Source organism: Glycine max, chromosome 15 (assembly GCF_000004515.6).
Source record: "Glycine max cultivar Williams 82 chromosome 15, Glycine_max_v4.0, whole genome shotgun sequence".
NCBI lineage: Eukaryota > Viridiplantae > Streptophyta > Magnoliopsida > Fabales > Fabaceae > Glycine > Glycine max.
Genome location: NC_038251.2, coordinates 26093842 through 26112254, shown reverse-complemented (window position 1 = coordinate 26112254; position 18413 = coordinate 26093842). Strand labels below are relative to the sequence as shown.

General features: G+C 36.3%; 1 protein-coding gene across 1 annotated transcript; it reads right to left on the bottom strand.

Annotated features, from left to right (window-relative positions):
* Nucleotides 1–2914: 2914 nt before the first annotated feature.
* LOC102659698 (kinesin-like protein KIN-UB) lies at nt 2915–14963 on the bottom strand. Its single transcript, XM_006598413.1, has 7 exons — nt 14757–14963; nt 14347–14568; nt 14093–14213; nt 13430–13518; nt 4644–4913; nt 3013–3129; nt 2915–2929 (listed from the first exon to the last, which is right to left on the bottom strand). Exons 1-7 carry the CDS (start codon nt 14961–14963, stop codon nt 2915–2917), a joined length of 1041 nt encoding a protein of 346 aa, XP_006598476.1.
* Between the last annotated feature and the right edge of the window lie 3450 nt (nt 14964–18413).

Here is an 18413-nt window from a genome sequence, read left to right as displayed (position 1 = left end):
CTGGCGAGGAAAGGAAGTTGCAACTGAGTGAGTTAGATGAAATCCGCCTAGAAGCCTACGAGAATGCCAAGTTCTACAAAGAAAAGACCAAGAAGTTCCATGATAGCATGATAGTTAAAAAAGACTTCGTGGTTTGGCAAAAAGTGTTATTGTATAATTCTAGGCTTGGACTCATGAGTGGTAAGTTGAGGTCTAAGTGGATTGGTCCTTTTGTTGTTACTAATGTTTTTCCTTATGGTACAGTTGAGATCAAAAGCGACTCCACAAACAAGAGCTTCAAGGTCAACAGACATCGACTTAAGCCATTCCTCACGAACCCTTCTTTAGTGGACGTAGTGGTGGAAGAGACTTCCTTACTCCACCCTACTCTTCCTCCACCATGACTTAGAGAGTTTTTCTTTTCCTATCTCCTTCTTTGCTTTTATTACACTTGTCCGATTCTCTTTGATGATTTAATTGTTTTTAATCTGTTAATTGTGCTACATTGAGGACAATGCGTTGTTTACGTATGTGGGGGGGGAGTGTTCTTTGGTTTTGCTAGTTTTGTTGGTTTTGTTAATTTGTTAGTTGTGTTAATTTGTTAATGCTGTTAGTTTCGTCGGATTTTCAGTTTAATATTTTGGGTCAATTTCGTGTGCACGTACGACTTTGCATGTTTTTCTTTGAATTATAGGATATGTTCAAGAAATGGGTAATTGTTTTGAAAATAAAAGTTCTTGACATTTTGTGACTTGAAATCCTTGATTCTTCTCTACATGTCATGATAGTTTTGAAAGCTCAATTTGAAAGTGATGATTTTACCTTTGTGAGAATTTGAGCCATCCATCATTATAATCATTTGGTGTGTTTTGCCCCATTGATTGCTTGCACAATAGCCTTGGCTTGATTCTTGTTGATGCGTCCTAATTCACATGCATATTTGGAAATGATTAAGGCAATTTTGTTCTTATAAGCTTCTAGCCAAATGGACTTACCTTGAATTAATTCCTTTGATAGCCCTTTTGAGCCTTGTTTCCCTTTCCTTGTTTTGAAGCTCACTACAAGCCTTAAGTGAAAAACCATGATATTACCATATCCTTAAGGAATTTTGGAGCTTTGGAATTGTTTTGGGAATAAGAGTGGGGGGTTTTTGTTTCATTGGACAACTTGTTTTGTTGGCTATGCTTCATGATGTATTTTGGGCCATACTTGATGTACATTGTATATTGGTTAAATGTTGGACATGCTGAATGAAATGTTGTTTCTCAAAGGCTAAAGAGCAAAAAAAAAAAAAAAAAAAAAAAATTCGAAAAAAGAAAAAGAAAAGCAATAAAGTTGAGTGAATAAGATCTTAAATGGCACAAGAATCATGAAACTCTTGGTTCTACTCTTCATGTTTAATTTTTATCTTTACTTCTTTTTATTTTCTTATTTTTTTTTCTTAATATGCACTTATTCCCCTTTGCTCCTCTATTCCTTTGGGATTTAGCCACTTAGTCCATATTTCTCCATACCTTGTCCTTGGCCCCATTACAACCTTAAAAGACCTTTTGATCCTCATGTGCTTGTGTTTATGGGTTGATTGTCAATTTTAGAATCTTGCCAAGTTTATGTGGTGTTTGCTTTCATGGGTGCTTTGAGGGTAAATAGTAGCCTAGACACTTGAGAGATAGAGTGTATATCTTGTGAGGCTTTATCACTTTTCATTCTTGAGCTGATTAACTATTTTGCCATGATTGGGTTGCTTGGATGATTTTCATGAATGTCTTGACTTTTTGGATATCCTTATGTTAGATGTTACCCATTCCTTTCATTCCTTGATGTTCATTGAGAAATATGTGAATGTTTTTGTTTGTCTCCCTTTGATATCCTTGGATTTTGTTCTTTGTTTCATTTTGCCCAGGAGTGCAAAAGGCTAAGTATGGGGGGGTTTACCTGTGCAATCTCTTTTAAGGAATTCTTTTAACATACTATGAACTAATTATTCATCGTTTCTCTTGAATTCTTGATTCTTGACTTTGATCAATATTGAATAGCTTTTAACCTTGGCATCATCAAAAGCTTCATACAACGTATGCTTCTACATAACTGGTGTAAATTTCCGCATTGAATGAGTACTTGAGGAATTAAAGTGGATCCTTAATAATTGTCTGAGTTTTGAGCATTGATGTAGGGCCCAATAAGGGCCCCAATTTAGATGTGGTAAGCAGTAGTCGAACATAAGGCTTTGTGGCAGCTCCTTGGAATTGTTTAAGTGAGAAACATGCAAAACAGGGTGAATCTTTTCTCAAGCACAGTGAATGGACCAAAATAGCACATGGACAGTTTCTAATACTTCCTTAGGGCTCTAGAATGTTGTCTATATGGTTGGAGTTTTACTAGCACTTCATCTCCCACTTGGAACTTTCTATCAAGCCTATTCTTATCCGCCTGAATTTTCATAGATATTTGTGCCTAGATCAAATTCCCTTTCAACCTGTCCAATAGCATTTGTCTATTATGTAACACTTCCCACACTACTGGCGGATCTTGAGAGCTGCCATTGTATCTAAGTAAAGCTGGAGGTTCCCTTCCATATAAAGCCTGAAAAGATGTCATTCCTAAACTACTGTGGAAAGAGGTATTGTACCAGAATTCTGCTCATACCAACAACTTAGCTCAGGCCTTTAGATTATCAAGAGTAAAACACCGCAAATACATTTCCAAGCACTTATTAAGAGCCTCCAATTATCCATCCGTTTGAGGGTGATAAGCAGAGCTCATAGCTAAGGTAGTCCCTTATATTTTGAATAGTTGTTGGCAAAAATTACTGGTGAACACCTTATCTCTATCCGAGATAAGGAACTTGGGAACACTGTGTAACTTAACTATATGGCACATAAAAGCTTCAACCACAGTCTTACTAGTGTAATCATACTTCATTGAAACAAAATGACTATACTTTGTCAATCTATCAATCACAACCATAATAATAGTAAATCCACTAGAGTTAGGCAATCCAGTGATAAAATCCATAGTGATATGCTCCCGTACCTGGTTAGGAATGGGTAATGGCTGCAATAAACCAGTAGGTAAGACATGCTCATACTTGGCTTGCTGACAAGTGGTGCAAGTTCGGACAAACTCCTTCACATCTTGTCTGAGTTTAGGCTAGTAAAATTGGGCAAAAATTCTAGCCATTGTTCCAGCAATTCCAGCATGACCCCTAATAGGAGAGCTATGAAACTTGCTTATCACGTGTTAAATAAGAGGGCTTTTGGAAGGTAACACCAATCTCCCCTTCCAATATAATAACCCATCCTTGACATTATACTGAGAATCCAGTGGCTGAACATTTTGACACTCGTTCATGATTACATGTGTTTGTTTATCATGAAGCACTTCTCTCTTCAATTTATCAATCAATTGAAACTATGGTTCTGGCTAGGCCATAAAGAACACTCGAGAGAGAGCATCAGTTGCGACATTATCCTTCCTTGGCGTGTATTCAATTCAAAAATCATAACCAATGAATTTATGCAACCATGATTGTTGTTTAGGAGTTTGTAGTGATTTATCCAAGAGACTTTTCAAACTTTTCTAATATGTTTTTATGACAAATTTCTGGCCCAACAGATAATGCCTGAATTTAGCCAATGTTATTATTATAGCGAACAATTCCCTGGTGTAAGCAATTTTATTTTTTTTTGCATTTTAGGGATCAATTTCTTGGAGAAGTATGCAATTGGGTGGCCATTCTGACTCAACACAACCCCTACTCCAATCCCAGATGCATCTATTTCTAACACAAAAGGCTGAGTAAAGTCGGGTAGTGCCAATACAGGGCTAATGTAATGGCCTGTTTAAGTTTGATGAAGGCTTGCTCAGTGGCATCAATCCAATAGAATGCCTCTTTTTTTAACAAACAGTTAGTGGCCTCGCTACTGTAGCATAAGCTTTGATAAATCTTCAATAGTAACTAGTCAACCCCAGGAAACCCTTTAACTATTTGACATTGGCAGACTTCGACCCATCTAACACTGCTTGTACCTTCCCAACATCCATTGTTACTCCAGCCCCAAAGACTTTATGACCAAGGTATTCCACCTCAAGTAATCCAAATGAACACTTAGTGAGTCGAGCAAATAAGACATGTCGTTGTAGTGTCTATAAGACGAACCCTAAACGACACAAATAAATGGACCAGGAAAGGCTATAGACTAGTATATCATAAAAAAAAACAAGCACAAATTTTCTTAACTCCTTTTGAAAAATAGTGTTAATTAAACATTGAAAGGTAGTTAGTGCATTTGTGAGTCCAAATGGCATAACAAGCCACTCATAATGGCCATGATGAGTCCTAAAAGTAGTCTTATATCGATCATCATGCTGGACCAAAATTTGATGATAGCCCGATCTAAGATCCAACTTAGAAAATACTTAGCACCAAAAAGTTCATCCAATAATTCATCAACTGTGGGCATAGGAAAACTATCCTTGATAGTGATAGCATTTAAAGCTCGATAATCAGTACAAAACCTCCACTTGCCATCCTTCTTCTTAACCAAGACAATAGGTGATGAAAAAGGGCTAGTGCTTGGTTGAATGATGCCTTGGTCTAGCATCTCATGTACCATTTTTTCAATGTTCTCATTTTGACAATGTGGGTACCAATATGGACTTACATTAACAGGCTTTGCATTCAGGTGGAAGGGAATGGCATGGTTCTGATCCCTAGTAGGAGGCAAACCCATAGGCGTTTGAAAAACCATGCTATAAGTATGCAACAAGGTCGCTATCTCAGGAGCAATATCCACAAGCAACTCAGTGAGTTTGTCATCAAGACCATCATGTTGCATCAAGTGAACAACAAAACTGTTAGAAATGGCACTAGTAGCATGTAACCATTGAAGTTGGTGAAGGTGAGCTTGAGTAAGAGTACTGGAAACCTCTCCCTACAATGTAAGAAATTTCCTGTGGTGGAAAAATTTGAGTGTCAAGGCTATATAATCAGCAACATAGGGACCGAGAGCAGCTAACCAAGGTGATCCCAAAATAAGGTCAGCTCTCGAAACAAGTAGCAAATACAGAGGAACCAACAACTTTAGTCCCTGAATGTCCACTATCAACTATTTAACCCATCCTTCAGTTTCCATTATCTAGCCAAGATGCAATCCTACCCCCCAAGGGAATTGGATAGAAGACTCCAAGAAGATTGGGCTAGAGATGCAAAAGAAGGCCCTAAGGTTCTCATAAGCCTTAAGGTAGATTTCGGGCCCATGGGCTAAGTATGAGTCCACTTATCTTTGTACATATTAGATTAAGGTTTCATTATTTTTGGGCCTTGTATTTAGGGCTCCATAATGTAGGTAGGGTACCCTAGAAATGTAGAATTTTTCAGCCCTTGTATTTTAGGGAACCTAGACTAGTTTTTGTATCAGAGGTAGTTTTGTAATTTCACATGCACTAAATGAATATTTGATGTGTGTGTTGGAAAATAAATTTAATTGAATTGGGAGAAGTCCAATCCAATTAAATTTTAGAGGGGAAGGTGAGCATTTTCTTGCTACACCCCATTGCCACATTATATAGCGAACTTTGTGCATCTCCTTCATGCTTTACATGCCTCATGACACCTAAGCACACTTAGTGGAGAATCTTGGACTTGATCTTGGATTAGTGGGCTGAACCATAACTAAAATTCACTAATCATAGTTAGTGAAATTTTGGCTCCAAAATTTGGCTCCACAAATTCAATTTCAAATTCAAGTGAAATTTGAATAGAAATTCAAATTTCCCTCCAATTATGTGTGACACTTAGGCTATAAATAGAGGTCATGTGTGTGCATTTTTTGAACTTTTATCATTTGAGAATTACACTTCAAAGTCCAGACCTCACTTGAGGCACAAAATTTTGTGTTCCTTCTCTCCTTCTCCCTCCACTCATCTTCTCCTACCTTCAAGCTCTTATCCATGGCTTCCTATGGTGGTGAGCTTATTCTTGACTCATCTTCTCCTTGAAGTGGCATCTCCAATCATCTTTCTTCCTTCTCCATTCTGCTGCCATTGATCTTCAAGAAGAAAAGGACTCCATTGATGAAGAAGATCCAAGGCCTACAAGCTCCACATGGAGCTACATCATGTGATATCAGAGCATCTTCGTCTAGGTGATGTTCTTTTGCTTCCTCTATCTTTTTGTTCGGTTAGTTCACTTTAATTACTTGTTCTTCATCTTATTCTCCATGTATATCCTCCAGTTTTGTGGTTTGGTGCTGTTTAGAGTAGATTCAAAAAAAATAAAACGATTAAATCTTAGATCTACACTTGTTCTTGCATTTCTATGGTTCAAATTTTATAGATCTACTCTTAAATCATTTTTTTGTGTTGATTTTAGGTTCTATCATTTTTCAGTCATAATCTTTTTGTGCTAAACCTTTAGATCTAAATTTTCTTCCAAAATATTGATTAGAAAAAAAAACACAAAAATCTAAGTGTAAATCACTTATTCCATGTTGTCTTAGAGTCATGTTTAGTCATAATAATTGTCACGTTCTAAGTTTGAGTTGGGTTTTGATTTTGTTGATTGAATTCTAGATACATTTGTTGATGTATTCTTGTCATTCTTAGCCTATCTTTTGAATTTTGAGTCCAATTCATGTATCTTATTTAGTTCATAACATGTTCTAAATCAATTCCTAGAAGTAGTCTTGTTGTTGAACTTTGTTTTGTTTTCTAAGTTTCCTATATGATGCTTATGAAGAAATTGAGTTGTAGTGCTGAGTTGTGGCTGGATTTGTGAATCAAAATAAGTATTAAGCTCTCTTTAATTGTGTTATTCAAGATAATTGAGCATAAGCAAACATAAATTGTAACTATCCAAGCCTTAAGCAACATAAACACTACACTTGATTTCTAGGTTGAAATCGTTGGTGCTGGCAGCTTGAACATACGAACGTGTATAAATTACTGGGAACTGGTCACTAAGCATTTTGAGCTGAAAGTTTTACTGAATTTTCTATACATATGGAACAAAATTATAAAAAAAAGAACCAAGTGATTTGGATAAACGGAAAAAATACGAAAAATCACACAAGTTGGCAGAAAAATCAGTGTTCAGAAAAAAAAAAGTGAAAGGGAAGTGTGCTTGTTGTTTTGGCTCGAAATTTATTCTATACTTGGTGCCTATTTTATACCAATCTTAGTTCTGAAATTTCAATTGAAAATTAGTGTGAAAACAAGTGCCAAAACTAGAGGTTTTTTGAGTCTTTTTTTTAGTTTTTCTACTTTACTCTAGAGCCATTCTAGGTTTTTCTTTGAGTCCTAGCTTGCTTTTATGTGCTTGTCATTGCTTTAATTGTTGAATAATCCTTGAAAATTTGTCTTGATAAAACTCTATTGGTTTAGCTTTCATTTCTTCTTTTTTTGTCTTTGGTTATTGCTTGTCTCTTTGTTTCCTTGTTTGTGAGTTGCCATATAGGGAATTGCAAAGGAGGATTGATGCCATCCCTTTAAGAATTTGTGTCAAGAAGCAAAGGGTCAACCACCTTAAGAGCTATTGGACTAAGAAGCACTCCAAATTGAGTGAATCACCAAAGAGAGAACAACCACCAAAATATAGGACCTTTTTGTAATTTTGTAATTGACAATTTACTTACCTTCATTGCTTTCAAATTTTGTAACAAGAAGGCCTTTCATTGGAAGTAAGTTGGGAGCCTCCAATAGGTCACCCTACTTCCATTTATGTGTAATAATTTTAGGCAATTTTTCCTTAGGATAGTGAGTGTTTTGTTGGGAACCTTAAATGAGGTCATCCAAACACTCTTAGGAACTGCCTAGTTTACATTTCTTTCACTTTAATTTCTTGCTTACTTTCATAGCTTATTTTCTTTGCTAGTCACACCTAGTTTATCTTGTTATTGCATAATACTTTCTTCTTGCTTATCACGCTTATCTTGAGTTCTTTTGGAACCCTAGCTTTTACCTTTTTTTCAAACCCCCAACAAGAAAGAACCACAACTTTGGAACCAACATGAGTCATCATTCATCTAGTGTTAATGGCGAGGGTACTAGTCATAAGGACCCTCTATCTAGAATCTTACATGAATTGAGTTCCCTCAAGTTATGGAAAAAAAACTAGAAAGAAAGAAAAAGGAAAAGAGAGGGTAGAAATAAATCAAGATGAGAGAGAACAAATAAGAAAGGAAGAAGGAAGGAAAATAATGAAAGAAATGAAAAGAGAAAACCATGCCTCCTATAGTAGTCATGACTCTTGCAAGAGTTTAAGTGAAGAACTTAGCGACTATTATAGAGGGCGCCATAGTTCACATACTAAACATCATTCCCAAAGAAAAGAAAAGGATAGAAGGCCTCAAGAGGTTAACATTAGCATCCCATATTTCCATGGAAAAGATAATGTTGAGGCCTACTTAGATTGGGAAATGAAGGTTGAACAACTCTTTGCTTGCCATCATATTAGCGAAGAGAGAAAAGTTCCATTTGCTACCCTTAGCTTTCAATGGTATGCCCTCTATTGGTGGACTTCCCTTATTAGGGAACGAAGGATTCATGGGGATCCTCTAGTAGAGTATTGGAATGATCTTAAGAGTGCCCTTAGGAAGAGGCACATTCCCTCCTACTATGAAAGAGAGCTTATGGACAAACTCCAAAGGCTTAGACAAGGGAGTATGAGTGTTGAAGAATATAGACAACAAATGGAACTACTACTTTTAAGAGCTGGACTTAGGGAGGAGGAAAGAACAAGCATAGCTAGGTTCCTTAGTGGGCTTAATATGGAAGTGAGGGATAAGGTTGAACTCCTTCCATATAGGGACCTAGATGAGCTAGTCTACCTTTGTATAAGAGTGGAGCAACAACTTAAAAGAAATCCTTCTTCTAAATCTTATGGCTTTCACTCTTATCCAAGGAAGGACCAAGCCCAAGGAATTTTGGAGGCTGCACCCACAAAACCCAAGGAAGATAAGGGTAAGACCATAGAGAAATTCACCCCTAAGACAAGTTCCCAAGAAAGGACTAGCAACATTAAATGCTTCAAATGTCTTGGGAGAGGTCACATTCCCTCTCAATGCCCCACAAAGAAAACCATGATTATGAGGGGTCAAGACATTTATAGTAGTCTAGAGGAGACTACTGCTTCCCCTTCATCTAGTGGAAGTGAAGATGAAGTAAGGGGTAAAGAGTCTAGTGAGGAAGTCTACCCCCATGAAGAAGGTGACCTCCTAATGGTTAGAAGGCTCCTTGGAGGTCAATCTTGTGATCTATCTCAATCCCAAAGAGAGAACATCTTTCATACAAGATGCAAAATTTTAGATAAAACTTGTTCTCTCATTGTGGATAGTGGATCTTGTTGCAATTGTTGTAGCACAAGATTAGTTTCCAAGTTGATCCTCACTATCATTCCCCACCCAAAACCTTATAAATTTCAATGGCTCAATGAACAAGGGGAAATAATAGTTAACCAACAAGTGAAGGTACCTTTCTCCATTGGGACATATAAGGATGAAGTTAATTGTGATATAGTTCCCATGGAGGCAGGGCATATTCTTTTAGGAAGGCCATGTCAATTTGATAGGAAGATCGTTTACAATGGCCTAACTAATGAGATTACCCTCACCCATCTTGGCACTAAATTTGTGTTGCATCCTCAAACACTTTCACAGGTGGCCAAAGATCAACTAACTATGAAAGATAAGAGAGATGAGGAAGAAAAACTAGAAAACCAAAAGAAAAAGAAGGATAGTAAGGCCTTGTCTTCAATGGCCAAGGGGAAGGAAAAAGAGGAAAAGAATTCCTCCAAGAAGATTGTTAAGAAGGAAAATCATTTTGCAATAAATGTGATATCAAAAGAGCACTTCTTAAACAATCTTTCTACCTTCTCCTATCAAGGGAAACATCCCTTAGCATCGCCATACCTCTTGAGCTTGAGGTTATTCCTCAAGTAAAGGAGTTGTTAGATGAGGGTTTGGTTCATAAGAGCTTAAATCCTTGTGCTTTGTTGGTGCCCCAAATAGGTATTATGAGACACCAAATCCCTATGATAGGTGGTATGATGAATGTGTTGAGTGGTGCAACCCTCTTTTGTAAAATCACTCATGCATCCAACATCTTCATGATCTATGTACATAGGGACTCATTAGGTAGGTTTGTTCTTATTTTTTGTTTCAATACAAACCTAGGTGCTCATATGGGACACCTTAGGTTTGTCGTAATATTTTGTAGGAATAATCAACATGAAAATAAAGAAAAATGTATGTTTTATTTCATTACTTTCCTTAACTTTTTAAATAGTGATCAAGGGCTTCCCATGGACCCTAAGAGAATAAACGTCACTTCTAAGTGGCCTACTCCACCAAATATAAGGGAAATTTGGAGCTTCAATGACTTAACAAACTTTTATAAAATGTGTGTTCCATATTTTTCTATACTTGTGATCGAGGCTGTACCCGAATCAAATAAATATTAAAATGTAGTAACTAGGAAGTGATCCTAGGTCGTTTCCCAACGAGCAATGATACACTAAATGTTCATAACAGATAGTAGGAAATGGTAACAAATTAGGGGGGGGGGGGGTTGTTTGCTTTTGTAAATTAAACAACGAGTAAAATTGAATTAGAAATTATCAGAATTAAAATACATTGCTTCCTCTTGATTCACAAGCAAGTCTCTTATCCTAGGTTGCGAGAATTTCCTTTATCAGTTCAACCACTTAATCCAACCCTAAATTAAATTAGTAAGCGAAATTTAACATAAAGCATTCATTATGTGATTAAGCATCACACACACCAATTACTCATAAACGATCATTAAGCATGAACGTAAATTAAGAATAGAGACAATTAATCAAGCACTAAGCATGCATGAATTAATAGCAACAAATTCAAAGTAATTAGTGAAGAGGAAAAACTTAACAAAATTTAACAGTAATAATAGAACCTCAAAGAGAACTGTGCTTGATCCTCAAGAGAAAACAACGTCGTCGACATAGCCTTCCATTAATCAAATAGAGAATGAAATTTTTTGATAAAACTAAAAGTCTGAACAAGAATTGTAAAAAACGAAATTAAAAGAGAAAGAGAAGATAGACTAAAACTAAAAACGAAAAATAGATGAGAGAAAGGAGAGAGAGCTAAACTAGAACCTTGGTGTTGTTATATAGTTTTTCAGCCCCCAAGCTTACAAATCTGTTTTAAATCCAAGCCCATAAGTAAAATCAAATCAAATCTAGATAAGATAAGATCTAGATGAAATAATATCTAGATGAGATCAAATCTAAATAATATCTAGATAAGATAAGATAAGATCTAATTTTATAGAATAAATTAGTCTGCCCTCTTCAAATCTAAGCCCAATTCTGGTCAAGCCCAAGCCCAATTCTAGATTCAATCCCAATGCTTCATTAATTCCTAAAATTAGATTAAAAACATCAAATTAGCTGAATGGGCCCAAATAATAAAACTGCCTAATAAATTTGACAATTAAGACTAATCAGTATTTAAAATGGTGCAAAAAGGGTTAAGAAATAGGAGAAAATAATGGCACATCAACTTGTAGCACCACTCATTGAGTTGGTGAGGAACTATGTTCTCTCATGGGAAGATGGTCAGGAAAGGGATTTTTAGTCCTTACCCTACTCTAACATACCCAACATCACTAATACATATGTTTTTATTCTTTTTACAGGTGTTGAGGAAAGAATCCCTGAGTTTTAAGAACCTCTGGATTTGAGGTCAAATCCTTTTCAAGGGGGAGGGAATGATGCAATCCTACCCCCAAGGGCATTGGATAGAAGACTCCAAGAAGATTGGGCCAGAGATGCAAGAGAAGGCTCTAGGGTTCTCATGAGCCTTAGGGTAGATTTTGGGCCAATGGTCTAAGTATAAGCCCACTTATCTTTTTACATATTAGATTAAGGTTTCATTATTTTTGGGCCTTGTATTTAGGGTACCCTAGAAATGTAGGATTTTTCAGCCCTTGTATTTTAGGGCACCTAGACTAGTTTTTGTATGGGGTAATTTTGTAATTTCACATGCATTAAGTGAATATTTGATGTGTGTGTTGGAAAATAAATTTAATTGAATTGGGAGAAGCCCAATCCAATTAAATTGTAGAGGGGGAGGAGAGTATTTGCTTGCTACACCCCATTGCCACATCATATAGTCACACTTTGTGCATGTCCTTCATGCTTTATATGCCTCATGAAACCTAAGCACACTTAGTGGAGAATCTTGGACTTGATCTTAGATTAGTGGGCTGAACCATAACTAAAATTCGCTAATCATAATTAGTGAAATTTTGGCTTCAAAATTTGGCTCCACAAATTCAAGTGAAACTTGAATAGAAATTCAAATTTTCCTCCAATTTTGTGTGACACTTAGGCTATAAATAGAGGCCATGTATGTGCATTTTTTGAACTTTGATCATTTTAGAATTACACTTCAAAGTTCAGACCTCATTTGAGGCACAAAATTTCGTGCTCCTTCTCTCTTTCTCCCTCCACTCATCTTCTCCTACCTTCAAGCTCTTATCCATGGCTTCCTATGGTGGTGAGCTTGTTCTTGACTCATCTTCTCCTTGAAGTGGTGTCTCCAATCATCTTTCTTCCTTCTCCATTCTGCTGCCATTGATCTTCAACAATCAAAGGACTCCGTTGATGAAGAAGATACAAGGCCTACAAGCTCCACATGGAGCTACATCAAGCCATTTCCAACCAAGACACTAAAATGAGGCTCGTGTTCAATTAATAACTTGAGGAACTTTGCAGTTGTAGGAATGATTCACAATTGCCACCACCAACAAAAATTTGCACTAAAATGATATGACCAATAAACCAGAGAGTGCCAACACCCTAAAATCCCTTCATAGCATTAAGAGATAGGTGGTGTGCTCCGTGTGGTCATAGAGGATTTGACACCAAATCAACAACAACAACTAACTTCTAACGTATGTAATGCGATAAAGGAAAATGGAAATAAAATTGCATTGTGTTATTGTTGTGGCAAATGCATATTCCACTCCAGCTAATGTAGTTGAGAAGACTAGTACAATTCTAATATGAACAATAGCAGAAAAGACAAATAATGATGAAACAGAGGGAATATGTAGAGGAAGAGAGAGAAAATCACAGTTTACCCATAATCCCCCTCGCAATGATTACCTTTCCCTTTTAATAACCAATTTTTCACACAAAATCCCTTAGCCTGCTATTGGCCAAGCACACTCTACTGCCTTTCCTCACACTCGTATTTCTTGGACCATTTGTAATTGACTTCTCCTTTTCTCTCTCTTTTGTTGACTTAGCCCTTCCATGAGTATTGTCAGGTGGCAGGTTCATTACATAACTCTTCAAAAAACTTCAGGTGTTAGGTGCAATCTCAATAATGGTTTTATAACTAGCATATTGTATGAATAGAAATTATACATAAAATACAGACATTCATGGTAAAAGAAAACTGACCTTTTGACCAAACAATATGGTATTAGAAGTCTCTCCTTGATGATATGGAGATAGGCTAATAGTAACAATCAATGAAGCCCTTATTGTTCCTGTGAATGCTTAGAAAACATAAAACACAAATGTAGAATGACGTAACCGAAACCGTTGCATGTTTCAGTAAACAAAAAAAAAAACATCCCAAGAGAATAATAACAAAGAATGTAGAGACTCAGAGAATGACATTGTAAATGTATTATATAAGAATGCAAAAACTAGTTTCCTAAACCACAAATCACATCTTATTCTCGTATTTCATACACGATGTTGAAGTACAAACGACTAATAGCATAATATCTGACAAATTGATTGAAGTTTCTTACCTCCAAATGAATCTCTGAGCAATCTAGTAAGCTTTGAATCACGAAATGGAACATGAGAATTGTTTTCTGCTAGAGCATTAATACATTTTGCCAGTGCACTAAGTGAAAGATTGATAGATTTAGCTTTTTCTAGCATGTACTCTTCACTTCTTGGCGGGGAAAAAAATTTAGAGGCAAAGGTCAATATTAATATGCATGCATATTTTTGTGCACAGGTGCACACATGCACAAATCTTAAGTTCAATTTCAGTATATACTTGACTTATGGATATGCTCTGATCTTGCCAAATCTACCACAACCAACTTGCTCTTTCCAACTTGCTCTTTCGAAAAATTGGTTTTGAAGGTTTAGTCAAGTGAGAGGCATCATTATTTTTAGTAGAAACAACATCTTCACAGTCCACAACAAACCTCTTAACATGTACCTGTGTGAGAATAAATAATTTCATCAAGATAGGATATTATTTTTATGAAATGAAAAAAAGCCTAATTAGATATCTTGGCTTGTGACTGGTAAGAATAATTAAAATGTAAACAATACACAGTTCATTATTTTACCGTTAGTATAGCGTGACTATGAGAAGATTCAGTATTCAACTTTGTGTTGGCAGCAATTCGATGAGTTTCCCCTACTCTTAGCAGCTCTAAAAAACTTGGTTGGTCCTTGATTTCCACTGAAGTATCTCCCGACAAAGACACATCACCAGTTTTTGGATCTTCCACGATAGGAATATTATCATTTGCTGGATTAAGAAAGTCCTGGAGAGCCTCCATGTAAAGCTACACAATTTGGAGGAGACATTTCAGCAAAAAAATAAAATTAGCCTGGAAAAATGATAAAACAGAGAACACTAGCACAATCAAACCAAATAGGGCACAACATTAATAACTATATACACGATGCAAGAAGTATGACAAACAATGCACATGATGTAAAATATAGTAATACACGCATAAAAGTAAGCAACCTGCAGATATGAGACAGTGACAAAATCAATTCCTAGAGATATGTCAGCTAAGATGTCCTCCATGGAACAAACCATGATACCACGATCAGAGGTATCTTCCTCCCCCAATTGTCCAAGAGTAAAAGTTTTACCTATTCTAGTTTGACCATAAGCCATCACAATTCCATTATAACCATCAAGAACACTATGAACAATATCAGAAGGCATGTTAAGTCATGCATTTAAATAATAACAATCCTTTGATGAAAGCAGTGCATCACCACTAAAAATAATGTTTATCTAATAAAATAATAAATTACAGTAAACAAAGTTTGATGGCTAAGAAAATGATATTCTTGACCAATTAGGAAATGCATTATTACAATAGATCTCAACTGCTGGCTTAACTATAACTTCATAAACACGCTTTTGTGATGCAAATTCAGTAAGCACTTCATCAAACTCATAGGTATTTGAACCCCAACTGTTTTTCCTAAGTTTCAGTCTTTCAAGCTTAAAGAGATTTAACAAAACATGGGAGAAACCATAAAACAATAATTAAATTAAAATGCTGAATCCACAAACAGAAGACCAAAATGTACCTCTTGCTATATTTCAACATAGTTAGAAAAATCAACATAAACCATCATTTCTTTAGTATTTTTAGGTCTCAACCTTACAACCTCTCAAACTCTTTCAAGCACTATAGTGTACATAAGCATGATAAGAAAACAAGTAACAATACTGCCATGGCCAAGAAAACAACAGAGTAAAAAACAATTAGAATAATCACGTTCTGTACACTAATTGGCTTTTGAAGTAAAAGTGAAGTATAAGAACTAAGGTAGTCAAATTCAAGATTCTATGTAAACTTATGAATAGTCGATAGACACCACTCAGAAACTCTTAAGCATATGTATGCCTAATGTAAAACATAATATAAAAACCTATTAATGATATATGTGATATATACATAACATATTACTCTTAACACACTAATGATTCAACATTTCAACTCCAAAATAAAGCAAAGTAACAAACCACAATAATAAAATATGACAACGAATCAATGTTATCAATGGCGGAAGCCCAAAACTTTGCCATACAAACATGCTATTGCAGACTATGGTTCCACCAAAGCATACCTCCCTTCACTAATTGCCTATGGTGGAGGGGTTGGAAAAACACCACAATGATAAGGACAATCCAAGGAAAACAAAAGCAAAAGTTCCCTTAAAACCTATATATTTTTTTGCAATCACCACCAATTCCAAAATCATTTGTAATCAATAATAAACATCAACTTGCAATAGAAAGCAAGTGGTGCATGACCATGAAACTCATATAGGTCAGGTGGTAGATGATGGAAGCTTGCTTGTGGGGCTTCTATGGAGGCTGGATCTTTGAGCTTCAATGAGAGAGGGGGGAGGAGGCGCCATCCACTAGGGAATAAGCCATGGAAGAAGGAGCTTCACCACCAAGATGAGCCTTGGATAAGAAGCATGGAAGGATGCTTCACTGGAGGAAAAGAAAGAGGGAGAGAAAGAGAGAGGGGGGAGCATGAAATTGAAGGAATAAAAGAGGGAGAGAAGTGGAACTTTGAAGTATGTCTCACAAGACTCTCATTCATCAAAGTTATAACAAGTGTTACACATGCTTCTATTTATAGACTAGGTAGCTTCCTTGAGAAGCTTTCTTGAGAAAACTTCCGTGAGAAGATTCTTTGAGAAAACTTCCTTGAGAAGCTAGAGCTTAGCTACACACACCCCTCTCATAACTAAGCTCACCTCCTTGAGAAGTTTCCTTAAGAAGATTCCTAAAGAAGCTAGAGCTTAGCTACACATACCTCTCTAATAGCTAAGCTCACCTCCTTGAGATGAGAAGCTAGAGCTTAGCTACACACCCCCTATAATAGCTAAGCTCACCCCCATGACAAAATACATGAAAATACAAAAAAAAATCCCTACTACAAAGACTACTCAAAATGCCTCGAAATACAAGGCTAAAACCCTGTACTACTAGAATGGCCAAAATACAAGGCCCAAAAGAAGGAAAAACCTATTCTAATATTTACAAAGATAAGCGGGCTCATACTTAGCCCATGGGCTCAAAATCTTCCCTAAGGCTCATGAGAACCCTAGGGCCTTCCCTTGGATCTCTGGCCCAATCTACTTGGAGTCTTCTATCCAATGCCCTTGCAGGGTAGGATTGCATCATTCCCTCCACCTTGGAAAGGATTTGACCTCAAATCTTGAGGTTCTTCATACTCTAGGCTCCTTCCCTCAACACCTGTAAAAAGAACAAAAACATATGTATTAGTGGTGTTTGGTATGTTGAAGTAAGGTAAGGTTTGAAAACCCATTTCCTGGGCAGCTTCCCATGAAGGAACATGGTTTCTCACCAACTCAATGAGTGGTGCTACAAGTATAGAAAAATATGGGACAAACCTTTTGTAAAAGTTTGTTAAGTCATGGAAGCCCCAAATTTTTCTTATACTTGGTGGAGTGGGCCACTCAGGAATGACCTTTATTCTCTTAGGGCTCATGGGAACCCCTTGATCACTATTTGAAAAATTAAGAAAAGTAACGCAATAAAACATACCTTTTTCTGTATTTTCATATTGATTATTCCTACCAAAAAGTATGACAAACCTAAGGTATTCCATATGAGTACCTAAGTTTGCATTGAAACTAAAAATAAGAACAAACCTACCTAGGCGAATCCTAAAAGTGTTTGGATGACCACATTCAAGGTTCCCAACAAAACACTCATTATCCTAAGGAAAAATTGCCTAAAATTATTACACTCAAATGGAAGTTTGGTAACCTGTTGGAGGCTCCCAACACACTTCCAATGAAAGGCCTTTTTGTTACAAAACTTGAAAGCAATGAAGGAAAGTAAATTGCAAATTACAAAATTACAAAATGGTCCTCAATTTTAGTGGTTGTTCTCTCTTTGGTGATTCACTCAATTTGGAGTGCTTCTTATTCCAATAGCTCTTAAGGTGGTTGGCCCCTTTCTTCTTGACTCAAATTCTTCAAGGGATGGCACCAATCCTCCTTCCAATTCCCTATATGGCAACCCACAAACAAGGAAACAAAGAGACAAGCAATAACCAAAGACCAAAAAAAAATGAAATGAAAGCTAAACCAATGGAGTTTTAACAAGAAAATTTTTCAAGGATTACTCAACAACTAAAGCAATGAAAAGGACATAGAAGCAAGCTAGGACTCAAAGAGAAACTTAGAATGACTCTAGAGTAGAGTAAAAAAAACTATAAGAAAAAGACTCAACAAACCTCTAGCTTTGGCACTTGTTTTCACAGTAATTTTCAATTGAAATTTTGGAACTAAGATTGGTATAACATAGGAACCGATTATAGAATAAATTTTGAGCCAAAACAACAAGCACACTTCCCTTTCACTTTTTTTTTCTGGATACTGATTTTTCTGCCAAATTGTGCTATTTTTCTTATTTTTTCCTTTTATCCAAATCACTTGGTTCTTTTTGTATAACTTTTTTTCCAGATGTCTAGAAAATTCAGTAAAAATTTCAGCTCAAAATTCTAAGTAACCAATTCTCAATAATTTTTACAAGTTTGTATATCCAAGCTGCCAGCACCAGCGATTTTTTTAAAGCATGGTATATTGATTGCCTTGGGCTTACTTTCAACCTTCC